The sequence below is a fragment of the Equus caballus genome, chromosome 7 (genome assembly GCF_041296265.1).
Source record: "Equus caballus isolate H_3958 breed thoroughbred chromosome 7, TB-T2T, whole genome shotgun sequence".
NCBI lineage: Eukaryota > Metazoa > Chordata > Mammalia > Perissodactyla > Equidae > Equus > Equus caballus.
Genome location: NC_091690.1, coordinates 46,341,320 through 46,361,152, shown reverse-complemented (window position 1 = coordinate 46,361,152; position 19,833 = coordinate 46,341,320). Strand labels below are relative to the sequence as shown.

The window sequence follows — 19,833 nt, the reverse complement described above, 5'->3', positions numbered from 1 at the left end:
GTAAATAATGGAAAAACTGGATCAGAAGAAGATGAAAAGTTTATGGTGACACCACCCTCAATTTCATCATTATTCCAATTGTCATAGGGATAAGATTTACCCCATTTATATCAGTGTGAGAACAGACATGCGGTATCATTAGTGAGACTGTTGTTCCAAGACACTCCTGTCCTCGCTGGTCAGACACTGTGCAGTGAACAGGGTGTGCATGTCATCCTGGACCCAGTGCCCAGCGTTCAACTCTCTGACTGGTGGCATCCTTAGCACCTGCCCTCCCTGACAGTACGGTTACTGCTTCCAGGCCCTGGGGGCAGCTGAGCTAGGACAGTCCATCAGAAGTCGGACTCCAGTGTGGAGGGACAGCTGGATTCACATCTGGTTGGTGATGCACACTCTCTGCAGGTTCCTGGGGCTCCTGTCAGGGGCGAGAGAAGGGCTGTGTCAAGAGAAAACATCTAGGATTTGTAACTGCAGCTTAATATGAAAATGCACATTTGAAAGGAGTAACCTGGACTTATTTTCTGTGTGGAAACCCTAATTGGTGATTGGGGGTTGTGGTTCTTTATTCTTTTAACCCACTGAAAATGAACCATCCTCCAGGGAGATTTTTGAATTTCCAAACAAGGAAGTTCCAGCATTCTCTGATGGATCAGAGGAAGCTTAGAGACTTAAAGTTGTTGACTCCATTGCTTCCAATTTACCTGCCGCTCAAATTCAGTTGAATATTTTCTCTTCTCCCCTTATTCTTCCCCAGAAATAAAGCAGGTGACAGTGTTTTCAGGAAGAATACTTTATGTGACACAAGACACCGTAATAAGAGTTTGGAGACATGTGGTACAATAAAAAGTTTTGCATTATTTAGCAAAAGATATCTAGATACAGATACGTGCGACACATAAACACACACACGCACGTATTGTTAACTCCTTAAATAATAAGAATGAAGGAAAACGATAGAAAGTGTGTCAAAGATATGAGCAGGTAACTCACAGAGAGAACCATGAAAATGCAAAAATACACAAAAATTCGTTGAAATTTACTCTGGTAAATGAGAGAAGCACAGATTGAAATGATAATAAGATAAATTTTTGTCCTTCAACTTGGGAAAAAATGAAAACCTTTGATAATTATAATTTCAAGATTCCAATACATCTGTGATCCTTAAGCATCCTAATGGTTAACTGCTAAGTTTACAGAATCTTAGAATTGTAGAGTTGAAAGGTACCATGCAGTTCACCTGGTCTGGCCTCGTCATCCTAAGGATGGAGGCACCTGTGATGCTCAGAGAGGCTGGCTTATATTCTTGAAGTCTTTGACTTTCTCCATCCACAAATACATAAGGAACACACCTTCTTGACATTTTAAAGTCCCTGAATCTCTCTTCTTTTATTAATTTCCTTCTAAATGAGATAAATGATTGACTGGAACATGCAAGTCACTTAAGCCGTGGGTCAACAAATTTTTTCATGTTAAAAATGAAATTCAAAAAAGTATGAATGTGGGAAATTGATCCACTTCTATAGCACCTGGGTAATTTGATAGATCCTACTAGATAGAAGTTTGGCAGAACTTGTTACAATGTAAAATATACATGCTCTTCAACCAAGTACCTGAGCCACTTGATGCTTCTTCCAAGGAAATTTACAAATGTTCCCCCTGTGATATTTCTGAGACATTCATTGCAGAATTATTGTGATAATGAGAAATGAGGCCATGGAAAAGTACATCAAAAAAAGGAATGGAAGATATAATTTATTCATATTGTGTCATATAAATATATGCAACAGCAGCCAAAAAGAAAGGTGTAGATCTGTATGTACGACATGTAAAAACTCTCCAAAAAGTATTGTTGACTGCAGGACAAGTTGAGAACAAGTGATAGTATGAAAAAGTTTATGTTAAAACACACCTACAACTATAGTAAATATAAACATTTTATACAGAAAACAACCATAAGAAGACTCTGAAAGGCACAGAAAAGGCAGACAGCACAGGGACTCTGAGACCCAAGGAAATACGCAGTGTTGATTCTGTCGGTTTTCTTCCTGCCTCACACATCCCAGACTTGGAATGAAGAGGTTGCAACCCGGAAATACCAATGGGTACAGATAAAAGAAGTGCCACCGAGAGAACCCTCCTCCCCCTTAGCCAAAAGAGCGAGAAGGGGCAGCCAACACAACAGAGAGTAGGTCAACAGTAACTGCCCACTCCAGCCAAACACCACAGAAAACACTGTGTCTTCCCCTCAGCAGCAGAGGTCAGGTGTGAAGACCAGCCCTCCACTCCTGCCGTCTGTAACGAAGCGTTCCTCTCACCCCACGGGCTGCAGCAGAGAAGGAGCTGGGATGCTCATCACGTCCATTGGAAAGAGCCCCCGTCTGTGGAGTCAGTGGAGGCATGTGAGGAGGTTTCTCCACAGCCCAGTCAGGTGGTGTCAGCAGAGGCCCGGTTGTGAGCAAGACCCTCCAACCCCACCCAGCGGTAACAAGGTATCCCTCCCCCGTGGGAGCATCAGTGGCGCCCAAGCGGGAAAGCTGGATCCCACCCTCATGGGCCAGAAACAAGATGGCAGCCCTTTCCCCACTGCAATGATGTCAGAGGAGTCAGCCAAAACTGAAGACTTTAGAAACATAATATCTTAAGTTTATGAGTCTATGAATTTCAAAACATGATACCTTACATATCCAGGGTATGATGAAAAAGTCATTATCCTCCCAAGAACCAGAAAAATCTCAGTTTAATGTGAGACAAGTGGTAGAATGACCTGGCAGGTATTTTAAAGCCCCTGTCAGAAAAAATGTTCCAATGCTCAATCACAAACAAAGTTCTCTGAAACAAATGAAAACCCAGAAAGTCTCGGCAAAGAAATAGAAAGCCTTGACAAAGAAACATCTGATATAAAGACGACCTAAATAGAAATATTAGACCTGAAAAATCCAATATCTGGAATGAGAAATCTACCAAATGGGCTCAATAGCAGAATGGAGACAAAAGGAGGGGATAAAACAATGAACTTGAAGACAGAATAATTTAAATTATCCAGACAGACCAAAGAAGACTAAACAGAATATACAAAAAAAAAAAAAAATTGAGCAGAGTCTCAGGGCCCTGCGGGACTATAACAAAAATCTAATATTTGTGTACTTGAATTCCAGAGGGAGATGAAAAACTAATGTGGATGTGAAAAGTTATTCAGGAAAAAGGCTAAAAATATCCTGAATTTGTCAAAAGACAAGCAACAGATGCGAGAAGCTGCGGCTACTCCAAGCTGCATAAACTCAAATCTAGGCCAAGATACAGCACAGTGACACTTTTGAAACTAAAGACAAAGAACAAACCCTGAAACAGTGAGAGTAAAGAGGCCTGATCTATAAGGCAGAACAACTGGAATCACTGCTGACTGGTCATCAGAAACCACGGGGGCCAGAGCAAGGCACACACTCTGCAAGTGTTGAGAGAAAAGAGTTGTCATCCTAGAATTCTAATACAGAAAAAATATCCTCAGGAATGAAGGGGAAATGAAGACATCTTTTTTTTAATTAAATTTACTTATGCCCCAAATATTAAGTAAATGTGATGTAATGGACAAAATTGTGACCCCTAAAGTTCATATGTTGAAGCCTCACCCCCGTGTAAGGATATGTGGAGACAGGGTCCTTTAGGAATAATTAAGGTGAAATGAGGTCATAAGGGTGGGGCCCTAGTCCCACAGGATTGATGTCTTTTTTTTCCTGGGAAAGATTCGCCCTGAGCTAACATCTGTTGCCAACCTTCCTTGTTTTCCCTCCCGAAAGCCCCAGGCACAGCTGCATATCCTGGTTGTCAATTGTTCTGGTTCCTGTACATGAGCCACCATCCCAGGATGGCCCCCGACAGACGGGTGGTGTGGTTCTGCCGCTGACATGGTGAGTGCCGAATTTAACCACTAGGCCATCAGGGCTGCTCAGGCCTGACGTCTTTAAAGGAGTGGAAGAGACAGCAGAGATCTTTCTCTCTGTTCCACACACAGAGGAAAGGCCACATGAGGACAAAGCGAGAAGGCCTCCATCTGGAAGCCAGGAGAGAGACCCACCAGAAACCAGCCCTGCCAGCACCTTCATCTTAGACACCCAGCCTCCAGAACTGTGAGAAAATAAATTTCTGTTGTTGAAGTCACCCATTCCACGCTATTTTGTTGTGGCAGCTCTAGCAGACTAACACACATGGACGTGTGGAAAACACAGAAAATGTAAAAGCTGAAAGCAAAGAAAATCGCCATAATCCCACCACATAGACTACTGGAAGATTTGGGGAGTGTGTTTTTGTCCTCTTCTAAAACGTACCACGAATATTTTCCTTTATCAATAAACATGGATCGGGGACCATTTTGACATTGTTGAAGAGTGAGACAACTTGGTTTTAGCCCTGCCGGGGTCTGGGATGTTGGGCAGAATGAGGGGGACCTCTGTGGTGCTGGAATATTACACCTCGTGACTGCAGGACGGTTATGGGCATGCGCACTTGGGATAAAGTGACACCGAACTGTACACATGCATTGTCCCAGTGTCAGGTGCTCAGTTTAGACCTTGCAGGATCATCCCATAAAAATGTAAGCTTTGACAGAAACTGGGTGAAGGGTACACAGGACAGGTTGGTATCGTTTTTGCAACTGCCTGTGAATCTATATTTATTTCAAAACAAGAGCTTTAAGAAATCTGTTAATAGATAATAAATAGACATGTCTTTTCATTCTGAATTGAGATCCTTGTAGGGGCAAAGAGATCAGTAGAATGATTCCTCACATTTGGGAGGCCTTTTAAACACAGTATCACATCTTCCTCTATCAAAAAGAGGTAAAAAACAGCCTCAGCCAGGCTTTCAGAGCAAATTCTGCTAATGTTGTGAAAAATGTAAAAATAGAACTGTGAGTTTTAGAGACGTTAATCATCGAGCAGATTAGGAGGAAGACCAGACCAGTGGTTTCCTAAATCAGCTCATCAAGACAGAAGTCATACTAAACATTAAGACTTTTTCAAAGACAGACCAAGATCTGACGTCCTCCGTGGCTGGGCTTGCTGGACTCTGCACCATGAGAAACAGATTTCTAAGGTTGCCGCCAGGTAGGAAGAATTATAACAAGGATGAGGAAGAATAAGCTACCTGGGAACTGTCTATACAGTTTAAGAATGTTCTCTGCTCTTTGCCCGATTTCTGGCTCGTTTTCCCACCATATCTGTAAGGAAGAGCGGGGAAGAAGTTTTAAGAAGGATATTAGCTCAGTTCTGTTCAGTCCTCAAAGGAGAAAGTCAGTGAAACTTATTGCGAGGGCAAAGGTGGGGACTAAGGGATTTACCACCCATATTAGCTCAGGTTCTCCCGAGAAACAGATCCAACAGGATGTATCTCTCTCTCTGTGTCTCTCTCTGTCTCTGTCCGTCTGTCTGTCCACCTACCTCTCTAGATTTACTTTAAGGACTTGGGTCATGAGATTGTGGAGGTTGGAAAGTCCAAAACCTGCCGGCAGGCTGGAAACCCAGGGAAGACTCGATGTTGCATCTCAAGTCTGAAGCCAGTCTGGAAGCAGCATTCCCTCTTCCTCAGAGGGGGTCAGTCTTTTTTCTCTTAATTTCTTCAACTGATTCGGTGAGGCCCACTCAGATTGTGGAGGGTAATCTGCCTGCCCAACGTCTACTGGTCTAAATGTTACTATCATCTAAAAATACCTTCACAGCACCGTCTAGACTGGTGTTTGATCAAATATCTGGGTGCTGCGGCCCAGGCAAAGGGATGCATAAGATTAAACATCATACCACGTATGCCACTGTTTTTCAGAAGAGTAGACAACCAAACTCTCAGAAAAGTCTAATATTCTAAGAAAAACAAAGTCCTTAAGTCTATCAGTTTTGTGTGGGTCATGGAATGATCGGAAGGACAACACGAGTGAATTAGTGAAAACTGATATCTATGAGGTCAGCTTAATTCTGATTAGTCTCTATTTCCCTCAGTGTTTAGGATTAAACCTGTCACCTTGTAGGTTAGATGTTACCTATATGTTGTCCTCATTGGTTGTAATTAGTCTCCTGGTTTTTCTGAAAATAGCCGTATTTCTTACCATCTGCCCTCTGGAACATGATTTTTTTGAAAACATCTGTGCATATTCTGGAGGGTCCAATGTACAAGACGCTGTGGGCATTTAAAAGAAATGGAGAGCAAAGTTAGCTTCTCCCAGATGTGCACATTTTTAGGTGTGCATGGATAACATCTCAGTAGACTAATGACCTTATTCACACGCATGGGACATTAGGATCATTTGCGCCTGCTCTGGGTGCCACACTCTAGGAACAGGAGCACGGTTGATGGGCATCTGAGGCATGGGTCGCCTGCACAGCTTTCCCGAGGGGCAGCTCCGGGCTGGGTGTGGACTCGGGCAGTCTGGCCCTGGAGCCTGGCTCTCCTCAGCACCGGACAGAGCCACAAGAGAAAAGGACATTTCGTGGGCAAGGAGGGCAGAGTAGAAGTCTAGGACTCTGAGTCCTGAGAGAACCAAGCTGAGCGTGTGATTCCGCCTGACCCTGGAGTCTGGCCCACGCAGCTGTGTCTCAGGGAACAGGAAGGTAGTAGAGGAGCAGGAGGGAGCTGCTCTTTCTTTCCTTCTTTCGCTTTTTCCTTCCCTTTAGCTGACGTACGTTGTCTGTCTGCTCTGTGTCAGGCACTGCACTAACCCGTTGTTAGTCTTCACTAATCTATGGTCAGAATAAAGCTCATCCTATCACAGTTACCATTGCACCCACTTTGCACTGAGGCAAGTGTGGGCAAAGGATGGGCAGCATTCATGAAGGCTTGCAGCCACCAGGGGCATGTCTGGGATACAGCTGTGTGCGTGTCCATCCCCAAACCCATCCTCCACCAGAGTCCGCCACCACCTAGCACAGTGAGAACTGGCAGTGCAGCCTTAAGAGAAATTGACCTTTGCTTTTAGCTGAAAAGAACAATCCCGTAAAGGCACGCAGATCTGAAAAGATTTTCAGCTCATGTGGATGTGATGACAGACCCTGTGAGGCAGACTGGTTGTGGCCTGTAAAACAGATTTCATTCCTTAGCGCCCATAGCAGCTTTCACCCCACAACGCCTGCTCAGTGACTCATTTCTCAGCACTGGCCTGGGGGCCAAGGGGGAAGGCTGTGTCCTCAGTGCACTAGAGGACGCCAGGAGCTCACTGAAGGAACCAGGAAGCCATGGTTGCTGTCCCTGGAGAGTCCACTCACCAGGAGAGAGTCGCTCTACCTCCAGCTTCCTTAGTTCCCACTCCTCACCTGTCGTCACCTCCCCCTCCTGATTCCGGGGCTCTGTGCTCTGCTGGTATGTCTGTGGCTATGGCTGTCAGTGACCGAGTCCTCGGGGAGTCCTGGGGGATGGAGGGAGGGGCTGAGTCCTTGCTTCCAGTGAACTACAGGAGCCTTGGGGATGCTGCCTGAAAGCCGTGCGCTGCAGGCCAGAGCCACCTCCACAGGAGGCAATGGTCATGCAGCCAGGGGCTGAAATTGGAGCTTAACTCTCCTCTCTTTGTCGTTTCTCTGTTTTTTCTGTCCCAGGATTCTTGGTGCTGCTGCTGTTGTCATTGGGACTTGCAGCCCAGAACCTTAGAGGTGAGTCTGCCCAGCCAGTCCCATTAGTGACATAAGCTGTGGCGTCCATGCTGGGGTCTGGGTCCTGTCACCCACAAGGTGGGGAAAGGAGCCTTATTCTGCAAGTGAGGCTCAGACGTGGTCATCTGGGGACAAGAGAAGCTGTTTCTTCCCCACTAAGTGTCCAGAGTTTTCTGAGCTCTTCTTCTTCTGATGGGGTCGTCCCACTCTGCCCTCCTCTCCTCTACTCTTTGAACCCTAGCTGGCAGCTGACTTCCTCCGTTCCATGGACTTTCTGACCCTGGTCCTTGTCCCACAGCCTCTGCCTCCGAAGCCTCTGCCCCTCCAGGCTGTGCTCCCTGGTGCCCTCGGAACTCCGTATGTGTCAGTGCCACCACCTGTCGCTGCCGTCCAGGATTCAGCTCCTGGTCTGGGGAGATCATCACCAGCCCCGCAGACAGTTGTGATGGTACAGTAGGGTCTTGGGGTGGTGAGGACACTTGGGGACGGTGGGGGTAGACTTTGGGACATCCAGAGCCCTTGGCCCTGAGTGCAGCGCAGAAGCACTTTGTCAGAGATGAGAGAGGAGACAGGCAGGGGGAGTGTGAGGGACGTGGGCACCTGCTTTCATTGTCAGTAGGGAGGGTGTCGTGAGCTCACATAGGGCATCTGGGCTCCGAGGGCTCCGAGTGCTGCTCTGCCCTTGACTGGCTCTCTGACATTCGGGAAATTAGTCTGCTCTCATTTCGCCTGTCTGTGAGTTGGGGATAATCACTGCACCTGCCCCAGGTGGATGGTGTGAGATTTAACATTTCTCTGTGGGAAGAACAGGGAAAGACTAGTACACAGCGAATTCTCAACAAATGACAGCTATCATCATTGCTACTAATGTTATCATTGTGCTTATTCTAATAATACAAAGAAAGGGGAGAGATAATGGAAGCAGCAGGAGGAAAGACACAGCCCGGGCCGGGGAGCTCAGGCCCTCCTACCAGCCAGAGCTCGCCAGGAACCCAGCTCACGACCACTGTCTCCCACCTCCTGCTCACAGCAGCCCCGTGAGGCAGGCAGAGCTTGGCTTGTGGTTTAAATGATCAGATTTGGTGGAAAGAGATCAAGTGACTTTTCCAGTTCCTACAACTAATCATGTGGTGGAATCGAAATCCAGGTGTAAAACAAAGCAGTTTTCCTTCTCCAACAATACAGGGTCATAAAAGGACATTTTTCTATTTAAAAATAGTTCAGATGGTAAATTTTGTGTTGTGCATTTTACCATGATTTTTAAAAATGGGAAAAGAAGAAAATTATACTGTTTTTACATTAGGAAATACTCCTCATTGACTCAAAATGGTCTTGGATGCGTATTTATTGATAATGATGGTAAAAAGATTTCCTATATGTTTGAAAAAATGAGGGAAAATACCCTTAAAAGTTTCAGTAGTCTGTGGAGTGGATTATGTACAATTTTCTTTGTTTCCTAGTATATGTGTGTTATTTAATATTTGGGAGAAAGTAAATTTTGTCAGGTGGAAAAAGCCGACGTTGTTGTGACAATGGCCCAGCCATCCATGACCCTGGTGGTGTTCCTAAAGGCTCCTCTGTGTGTGCGTGTGTGTCTCACGGAGATTTGTAGATGGGTGACCGTGGACAGGAGACCCTGCTGCTAATGCCACTGGATCCCGGCTCCTCTCTGGGAGGGCGCCTGTCAGGTGGAGATGTCCCATCCTCGTGTCTCCCCCCATCCCTTGCACCTCATTCTCAGTGGTCCCACACTAGGCTTCACACTCTCCCCTCAACCTTGGGAACAGATGTCCAGCCATTGTCGCCATCATAGAACAGAGGAGGGAAGCCCCGTTGCCAGGTGGGGGCTGAACACAAATCCCTCAGGCGTGCATCCCTCCTGTGTCCTGTCCTCTGCTGGTGCTGACACCCACAGCCTGGGTCTGGGCCTTAGAAGGGAAGTCTGCAGGTGCAGAAAAGAGAGCTCCCATCTGGGGGAGACCAGTCACCTGCCTGACTCACCATGACGCTGTGAGTCCTTTCAGGCGCTGAAGTCTCTGGTCCCCTCCTTGGATGCACAAGGGCCGCCATCCTGCCCTGCATGTTGATTCATTTTTGTGTCTGTGGTACTTACTAAGCTGATGCTGTTTTCAGTTATACTGTGCAGCCCCTGCTCTGTGGGCCCTGAGCTGCTCAAAGGGGATGTGGCTCATGGGCATCTTTCCTCTCATGATGGGAGAACAAGGAGAGAGAAGATGCCAGAAGACACCCCGATGACTCAGCCCTGAGCGGCTTGTGCTGCTTCCTCATTTCACATCCACCACAGGCTCTGATAAGGAGAGACTTCCCTCAGGGGTGGAGACGGCAAGAGTCCCCTGGAGACATCCTGGGGCATCTTGGAAAGGCCTGACCTGGGGAGCTGGGGGAGTGCCTGATGGGGAGTGTGGGTGCACTTGGGCCACTGTGAGTAAAGGGGAACGGAAGCCAGCGCTGGGCAGGCTCCTGACCACCTGGCTTTATCCCCAGGTGTGAATGATGAGCGTGGCCGTGGACAGCCCCTACTATGGCTCCATCCCCTTCCTCGGCATCGAGAGTGGCCTTCAATGCCACTGTCACCCTGACTGGAATGTCCTCCCAGGTCCCTGATGGTGCTGAGAGCACCCCAGGGGAGGGTCCGGAGCTGAGTCAGTGCCTCCGTCCACCACTCCAGCTATGGAGAGGGGTGCACACCTCCTTCCAGCCCTTGTCATGGGACAGCAGAGTTTCTGAATCTAGGTGCCTTCAGGCCCAGCCAGAGAACAGAGATGAGCAGACAATTAGCAGAATTTCTGGAGCAGATGGCTCCAGCCCAGCCGTGTCCCAGGGGTGCCCCCCGGGAGCTGAGTTCTGTGCTGTCCCAGTGGCTGGGTCAGCCTGGGACCAGGGTCTCTGATCTCTGGGAACTCTCACCTTTGGGAGGTAACCCTTTGTCCTGTTGTGTTCCAGACATCAACGAATGTGGACCACCCTTGGCGGTGTCCTGCGGAAAATTCGCGGATTGCCAGAATGTGGATGGGAGCCACTACTGCACATGTAGCCCAGGATATGGGCTCGTTTCTGGGGCAACAACGTTCAGAAACGAGAGTGAGAACACGTGTCAAGGTAAGAACCACCCCACGCCTGCCATCCTCGCGTCTATGAGGTTTGGGGTCATTTGCGCCACTTTCTCCAGGTAACAGAGGGCCGTCCTGGCACTGACCTAGTCACTCGCCCTCTTTGAACCCCAAGGCTCAGAAACTTCCACAGAGGGACACTTCTGCAATTTTGGAATGTGGTCCTTGCCCTCCAGGCATCTTATTTTCATGAAACAAAAAAGAGGGTTGGCATTGAGAGACCTCACAGGCTCACAGTGTCTTGGTACCAGCACAATATCCATCCTCTTCAGTCACTGCCAGAAGCCCACAGGGGCTCGGCCACACCTGGAGCCCCCTCAGATCCCCCAGGCCATGATGGACCCAGGCGCCCCATCCAGAAACACGAGAGGGGGGAGATTCAAGGGCAGGTCCACATTCCCCGGCTGGTGCTGCCCCTGGCCAACATCCCCACCTGGTGAAGACGCCTCCTGGCACCTGACCCGACTGCTCTGCCTCTATCTAATTCTCTGAACAAGGGTCTGCCCGGACCCTCTCCAGTAATTTCAGCTCATGGGCCCGTGGGCAACGCGGATGACTGGGACCCGGGGGAAGCAGGGTCAGAGGTGGACAGCATGACATGGAAACCCCCCACACAAACCCAGAGAATCGGGTGAACAGAAGAGCTCCTGTCTGGACCAAATGGCAAGAGAGGACATTGTCATGGACCATCGCCTCAGGCTGACCCTCTCCCAAGGGGTCAAGCCCGGCCTCATGTCAACCTGGACCACTTGGGGCCAGAAGATGGAGGCTGAAACAACCCCACGGGACCCACAGTCTGCATCTCTTGGGGGAGACTGAGGACTGAGAACACAGAAACCTCCGCCACCCCTCGCCCATCAACACCTGCTCCCCTTCCAGCCACCAGCCCTCGCCCACCACTGGCCTTGATCCGATGTGAATCTCCCCACTTCTGTCAGTCCAGAGGATGTCTTCATGGGAATCAGGAAAAGGCACCTTCACAGCCCCAAGGCTTCCAGGCCGGCCGTCAGCCCCACTGTCCACCCAGCCTGGCGCCCGCTGTCTGTGTCGCCCTGGACTGTCCAGCACCATCTCCACTCTCCCTTCTGCTGCCGAATGCCTCCTTCTGCAGCGGCCTGGCTCAGGGGTGGCTCATGGTCCATTTCCACGGAGCTGGAGTCTCAGAGTGAGCATGGATGGAGAACACTGTCCTGCCAGGCTCACGGGGATTCCAAGGAGAGCTCAGCCAGAAGCACCCGCCCTGAGCAAAGGCCATCACTGGGTCCAGGATGGTGCTGCTTGGGGAACGCAGCATTTCCCTGCTCTCGATCCCAGGGAGGCCCACCTGGCCATTGACCACATCCTCAGACACAGGTGGCCTTGCTGTCCCCACCCTGTCTGGAAGCTGCCCAGGGAGGCTGAGAGAGTCAGAGCTGGGGACAGGGAGGACTCAGGCCACCTCCAGCCACTTCTGGACATCAGCGCATCCAGGCCACCACATCCACCCACAGGCCTCCACGTGAATGAGAAAGGGTGCCCACTCACCCGGGAACAGACAGTGGGGCCTTCCAGATGCTTCTCTGCCAGGAAATATGGCTGCCTCCCAGCCCCGAGGGCTGCCCACGGCTACAGGCCGCGTCACCTCTCCTTCCCCTTGCAGACGTGGACGAATGTCAGCAGAAACCCAGAATCTGTAAAGGCCGCAGTGTCTGCATCAACACCCTGGGCAGCTATACCTGCACGTGCCCGCCCGGCTTGGAGCTCAACCCAAAGGACCCGAATCTGTGCACAGGTAGAGCCCCGGGGAGACACCGAGGCTGGATGGACTGGGAAGGAGCCGAGGCGGGTCCTGCAGCCCGAGGAGGAGCCGATCCTCAGGCCCTATGAAGACACCCGCTGAGCCTGCCCAGGGCCCCGCCTCCCTGAAAGTCCCCCACAGAGCAGGGAGGTGGCCGGGCCTCTGAGCCTGGGTCCCCTATGGATCCCCCCTGCCCCTGAGAGCACCCCCAGATCTCGCCCCTTCCACATGTGTCACCTGGGAGCAGAGGGAGGTGCCAGTTCTGAGAATGAGAATCTGGGTCCAGGCCTAGGAGGAAGTGGGTAAGAGCCCTGATCGGGAAGTCCAGCTGCCATGACTAGTTTCCCTCTTTCCCTCAGTTTTCTCCTGAAAACTGGGGATGTTGTCCCTCCTGAGAGCATCCTGAAGAAGCTGACATAACGAGGCTTTTCAGGAACGTGGTGTCGTCAGTGCTGCCCGGGGAGATGGGGCGGGGCAGGGCCAGCCCTCTGGGCTCTGGTCCAATAAGGGCAGGGGTGCCGCCACCCACCCACCCGCGGCACGTGTGTAGCTATAGTGCCTTAGCCTCCCTGGCTGGAGCCCCTCGCAGCTCCCCCACAGTGCATCCCGCACCATGTGTGAAGGGACTCCATCTGTCGGGGTCAAACTTGCACACACATGGTTCTGCCCTGTCACCCTGCAGGGGCCTCTGGGCTTCTGGTGTGTTTAGTGGAAAACGCTGCCACACGGTTGTGTCCCGACAGGGTGGGTGGCTGGAAAGCGGGGCGTGGGGGTGTCTTCAATGTGAGGTGCTAAGGAATTTGAGAGCCGGGGCAGTGAGGGGGGTGCAGTGAGTGGAGGGCAGGGCCTGACCCTCTGGCTTTGTCCTGAGATGTGAACGAATGTGCCTCGGGGCACAATCCCTGCCACAGCTCCACCCACTGTCTCAACATCGTGGGCGGCTACAAGTGCCACTGCTACCCTGGCTGGAAGCCGGTTCCTGGGTCCCCCGAAGGCCCAGACAGCACCATCTGTGCAGGTCGAGAGCCCGGCGGCTGCACTCCTGGGGACCCCCACTCAGAACAGCTGCTCACATACTCGATGGCTCCCACGCAGACCCAGCAGCATGAAGGCTGAGGGCGGCTGCTGGGCCAGGCGCTAAGCCTTTAGAGACCAAATGGGAAAAGATCTGGGGGTCCTGGGGAAGGAGCTGGGGTACCACGGGGAAGGGTCACGGGACCCCAGGCAGCAGCTGATTACTAACTGGGATGAAGGTTCCCACTATTTCACAACCTGCACATCCGTCTGGCTCACCTGTTGTGTCACCTCTGCACTCCCCATGACCTCTGGTCACCACTTGGGTGTGCCCTCACCTGGTGGCATCACCTCCAGCCCAGGGGGTGAGGGGACGCAAATAGAGAGAAGGGGGTGGGGCGTGGAGGGGAGAGGGGCCTCCTCCAGGCTGTGGCCTGGCCTTACCCCGTCTTCCTGTCCCCAGATGTCGACGAGTGCAGCTCCGGGCGGCACCCATGTCACAGCTCCACCATCTGCGTCAACACCGTGGGCTCATATAGGTGCCACTGCCACCCAGGGTGGACACCCCTGCCGGGGCTCCGGGACAACCAAAACACCACCGTGTGCGAAGGTACCTGATCTCACACGACCCCAGACTCCACCCTAACAAACAGAGACCCTCTCAGCCCTAATGAACCCCTGTCTGTCCCCTGCAGAGGTGTCCTTCCCCATCTGGACTCCGCCCCCAGGAATCCAGAGCCAGGTGAGTGGCTCCAGCAGGGACCGGGAGGCAGGAATCTCCCTGTGCAGCCCGCTCTGTCCGCCTGTTTTCCCTAAGCTTCTCACCCACTCTCGAGGCTTCCTGACACCCTCTGCTCCCCTCCCCCCAGCATCTCTCCCACTTCTTTGAAAGAATCCGGGATCTGCGCAGACGCTTCCAGTCAGCCTCGGCCCAGGACACCTTCAAGGTAGGGGCAGGACCCACAGGAGACAAGGTGGAGTCACCCCTTCCCCATAGAGGCCTGGGAAAGCTTTGGTTCGGGAGGAGCCGGACCCCACCATGGTGGTGCCCTGCTCTGAGGCCCCGGTCCTCCCGAGTGTGTGGCGACAGCCCCCAGCGTGTGTCTGTACTCACTGTGAGACGCCCACGTGCAGCTATTGACACCTTCCCTCTTGCTTTCCTGGACTTTGGGTTGACGTCACCCTTGGCATTCACCAACAGGATGACCTCTGAGTGGCTGGATTCTGGGAAAAAAGACACAGGGAATCCCATCCGGTGCCACGTTTATTCCCAAATAGTCTCTAGGGTCTGTTCTTTGAGCTAAGTGGGCAGGGTCTTCATGCAGACCCTCTGCTCATGGCCCACTGGCTCTGTCCCCATCCTCCAGGGTCTCATACACGCGGTGGATCATCTGCTGGAGACCCCAGGGGACCTGGAGACCCTGCCCCGCTCAGAGCAGCACTGTGTGGCCGCTAACCTGCTCTTTGGCCTGGAGGATGTCCTGAGAGGGCTGAGCCAGGCCCTGTCCAATGGGTCGTTGACCTTCAATTCACCTGCAGGCACAGGCAAGTACCCGAGTCTGCCCCGGGATCCTGCTCTGCCCGTCCTCCGCCTCGTTCCTCCCCTACCTCACTGGAGCCAGTGACCATGCTTGCATCTCAGTGTTCTTCTCTTAAACAAATTAAAATAGGAGATTAAAAGAAATGAAGAAAAGCTATAAATAATAGGCATTTTCATCATAATATAAATTATCAGCAGAGGATGAATTTAATTTAATTTAATGAATTTGAGATAAAATAGGAATGGCTTCAAAAGAAAACAGATTATTAAATTTGGACAATATTAATTTAATATTACTTGATATTGAAGTATGATTTATTTTATTGAGGTTAAATTCACATAAAATAAAATTCACCATTTGTACCAAAGTGTAAAATTCAGTGGCATTTGGTACATTCATGGAGTTGTACAGCCATCACCTCTATTTCTGAAATAGCTTCATCGCCCCAGAAGTAAACCCTGCAGCCACTAAGCAGTCGCTCCTCATTCCTCCCTCCCCCAGCCCCCAGCAACCACGAATCTGTTTTCCGTCCCTGTGGATTAGCCTATCGTGGACATTTCATGCACATAGAATCCTACAACATGTGACCTTTTAGTCTAGCTTCTTTCACCCAGCATAGTGTTTTCGAGGTTCATCCATGTATTAATGTGTGTCAGTATTTCTTTCCTTTTTATGGTTGAATAATATTCCCATGTAAGGATATACCTCTCTGTTTATCCATTCATCCATCGATGGACAGCTGGGTTGCTGTACCTTTTGACCACTGTGAGTAGTGTTACTCTGAATACTGGTGTACAAGTTTTTGTTTGAATACCAGTTTTCAGTTCTTTGGGGTACATACTTAGGAGTGGAATTGCTGAGTGATGTGGTAATTCCATGTTCAACATTTGAGGAACCACCAAATTATTTTTCCAAGATGGCTGCACCACTTTCTGTTCCCACCAGTGAAGTACAAGGGTTCCAATCTCCTCATCCTCAGAGACACTTGTTACCTCCAAATTGTTTTTTGATCACTAACTTTCTAGTGTCTGTGAGGTGATTTGTCATTCTGGACTTGATTTGCATTTTCCTGATGACTCACCACATTTAACGTCTTTTCATGCAATGGTTGAATATTAGTGTCTGTTTTTTGGTGAAATGTTTACTGAAGTCCTTTGCCCATTTTTAAATTTGGTTGTTTGGCTTTAGGTTGCTGAGTTGTAAGAGGTCTCTATATATTATCCTCATTGTTCTGATATTAGTGCCTAAATTTAGGTCTCTGGTCCATTTTGAATGAATTATTGTGTATTGTGTGAGGTAGGTGTCCAGTTCCCTTCTTTGCTTGTGGATATCCAGATGTCCCAGCATCGTTTGTGGAAGAGACTATTTGCTCTCCATTGAGGGGTCTTGGCATTCCTTGTTGAAAATCAACTAACCGTAGATATATGGGCTGATCTCTGGACTCGCAATTCTATTTTGTTGTCCTATCTGTCTATTCTCACGCCAGCAGCATAGCATGTTGATTACCGTAGGATAGTACTAAGTTTGAAATCAGAAGGTGTGAGTGCTCCAAATTTGTTTTTCACTTTCAAGATTGTTTTGGGTCTTGGGCCTCTTGCAATGCCATATGAATTTTAGGATCAGTGTTTCCATTTCTACAAAAAATAATAAATGTTGTTGCATATTGATTGTATTGCACTGAATTTGTAGGTCATTTTGGGGAGTATTGCCATCTTAACAATATTAAGTTCCGAATCATGAACAAAGGATGTCTTTCCATTTATTTAGGGTTTTTAATTTCTTTCACCAATCTTTTAGAGTCTTTTGTGTACATATCTTGAGTCTCTTTGGATAAATTATTCCTAATATTCACTGAAGATGTTTTCATCTGTGTCCATAAGAGGTGTGTCCGTAGTTTTCTTTTATTGCGACGTCTTTCTCTGGGTTTGTTTTCAAGGTCGTGGTGGCCTTCTAGGGTTATTTAGGTAGTGTTCCTTCCTCTTCTATTTTATAAAGGAGTTTGCAAAGGATTCCTGTTAATTCTTCCTTGAATGGTGGGTAGAATTCAGCAGTGAAGCTGTCTGGTCTGATCTTTTCATTTGGGGAATATTTTGATTACTGATTAAATCTATTTACGTCTTTATACGGCTGTTCAGACTTTTTTATTCTTCGGTCACTTTTGTAGTTTATATGTCTCTAGGAATTTGTCTATTTCATCCAGGTTACCTAATTCGTTATTGAATAATTACTCATAGTTTCTGTTATAATCCTTTGTAAATTCAGATGATATACATATATAACCATTATTATTTTTACTAAATATTAGATGCAATATTATAGTATATATAAAAGAATGGTTTTGTTTGGTACAAAAATAATAGCATTACACATAATATTGGCATATACATACATATATATATGAAACAATGATATTGTATCAACCACTTAGTCACAATTGCTAATCTAAGTCCCTGTGTGCCTTGCACGACTCTCAGAGCTGACCCTGGAGGTGCTGGAGCAGGGAACAGGAGTATCTCCTTGAGTCAGAATCGGGCAAAGATGCTGCTGAACTGGGAGACGGTGCAGGGATCTGCTGACTCAGGTAAAGGCTGAGATGGGGAGAAGGCCACTGAGGCTTCACAGTGGGACAAGTGTCCAGGGATGGGACAAATAGAGGATTAAATGTTAAAGGGAAGTGTCGGGTATGGAGAGGCCAGAAGGAGAAAGTCCCTCTGAAGAAGGAGGGGTCCTGTTGGGGACACCAAGATGTCAACCTTGCCCTCGTCCTGCAGGCCCTTCTGTGGTGGGCCTTGTCTCCACCCCAGGGATGGGAAAGCTGCTGGCTGAGGCGCCCCTGGTCCAGGACCATGAGAGGCAGGAAGTTGTATGGGAGACACACAAGGACTTGCTGCAGGAAGTCACCCATGTCCTGCTCTCAGATGTCATCACCGCCTTTTCGAGCAACAATGACACTCAGAACCTCAGCTCCCCAGTCACCTTCATCTTTAACCATGTGAGTCCAGGTGGGAGGGGGCTGTGGGTGGGGAAGAGGCCTGAGTCCTGGGCGCAGCCTTAGGGTTGAGGGAGGCTCCCCTTTGGGTGCATCATATCCCCAGGAAAGCCCGTTGCAAGGCAGCTTTGGGTCAGCATTTCCGAGCATCACAACCAGCAGCTCACACTCACTCCCTGATCCTACAGTCAGTGACCCCAGGGCCAAGGCAGAAGGTGCTCTGTGTCTTCTGGAACCGTGCTCAGGGTGGATGTGGTCATTGGGCCACCACAGGCTGCAGACTGTGGGCACTAGAGACACCAGCACCACCTGCCAGTGTACCCACCTCAGCAGCTTTGCCGTCCTCATGGCCCACTACAACGTGCAGGTGAGGGCCCTGAGAGGGGTTGCATTCAAAGTCTATCACAGTGTAACCAACTCCCACAGATGCAGCAGCTTAAAGACCCACATATGTGTCACCCCCAGTCTCTGCAGGTCAGCAGTCCTGCATGGTGCAGCTGGGCTGTCTGTCAGCATCTTACAGGTCTTACGAGCCTCTTCTCTGAGGCCTGGGGTCCTCCTCTGCACTGTGTGTTGTTGGGGGAATTCAATTCCTTGCAGTTGTAGGACTGAGGTCCCACTTTCTTGCTACCTGGCAGCGGGGGACCATGCTCAGCACCTGGGGGCTGCCTGCATCCCATCTCGTGTGGTTGTCTCCTGGGCTCTCTCACAAGGTGTCAGTGGTCCTATCTGGAGGCCAGCAGCTGAAGCTCCCTCACATGAAAACTCGCTTGAACTTTGAGTGTTTTTCTCCAGGAAAAGCCCAGATCTTTCAGGGTTTCACCTGGTTAGACCAGGCCCACCCAGGAGAAACTCCTTCTCTTCAAGTCAGTTGATGTAGGACCTGATGTGGGACCTCCATCTGCCATATGCCTTCACAGCAGCACTGGATTGGCTTTTGCTGGAAACCTGGAAGAAGGGGTGTTTCTACCTGGGGGCAGGGATATGGTCGCCAAATTAGACCTCTGCTCACCTCAGGGGTCTCTGGTGCAGGAGTGCTCAGTGTCTGCAGAAAGGACAATTTGGCAGAGGGCACCACTGGAGCCAGTGAGAACAGGTGGGTCAGGGGCCGTGTTGGCCTCCTCCCCTGACTGGATGAGCTGGTGAGTTCCTCTAGGTCACCAGACCAGAGAAGTATTCAGGCAACTCATAAAGGAAAATAAGCCCTTGTGAGAGGCAGGGCTTCGTCCAGGCTCTGAATCAATCAGTTCACAATCCCATGGTGTCCTAACGTTCTGAACCTGTAGGTACTTAGTCAAACATCACAAGTTTACCTGGCTCCTCCATTCCTAATTTTTCTATGCCTAAATATAAAAATAAAAATGGCGGAAGGGCCATTACCCCAGAGCAGGAAGGGGTGACTGTGGTTTCCTCTTTGCTGGGTCCCAGGAGGAGGATCCCATGCTGGCTGTGATCACCCACATGGGGCTGAGCCTCTCTCTGCTGTGCGTCCTCCTGGCGGCCCTCACCTTCCTGCTTTGCAGAGCCATCCAGAACATCAGCACCTCGCTCCACCTGCAGCTCTCGCTCTGCCTCTTCCTGGCCCACCTCCTCTTCCTCACGGACATCGACTGAACGGAGATCCAGGTACTGACCCTGTCGCAGTGGACCCTCTCGCCTGCCCCAGGGGGTGCTGAGTCCGTGCAGCCACGCTGCCCTGGATGCCTTAATAATACAGCCTTGGGTCCCTCAGGAGGCCTGAGGTGTGGTGCCAAGG

The 19,833-nt window shown here is 49.9% G+C and overlaps 1 protein-coding gene across 1 annotated transcript in view; it reads left to right on the top strand.

The window, feature by feature from the left end:
* The window catches only part of LOC100064538 (adhesion G protein-coupled receptor E2-like), a 56,956-nt gene that overhangs the window by 16,530 nt on the left and 20,593 nt on the right, over nt 1-19,833 (top strand). The window contains 13 exon segments of the mRNA XM_070273011.1: nt 5,441-5,585; nt 7,572-7,625; nt 7,924-8,073; nt 10,590-10,745; nt 12,396-12,527; nt 14,011-14,157; nt 14,243-14,289; nt 14,417-14,494; nt 14,915-15,092; nt 17,563-17,586; nt 17,589-17,669; nt 17,860-18,080; nt 19,506-19,703. Coding sequence (XP_070129112.1) covers nt 5,441-5,585; nt 7,572-7,625; nt 7,924-8,073; nt 10,590-10,745; nt 12,396-12,527; nt 14,011-14,157; nt 14,243-14,289; nt 14,417-14,494; nt 14,915-15,092; nt 17,563-17,586; nt 17,589-17,669; nt 17,860-18,080; nt 19,506-19,703 — 1,611 coding nt within the window.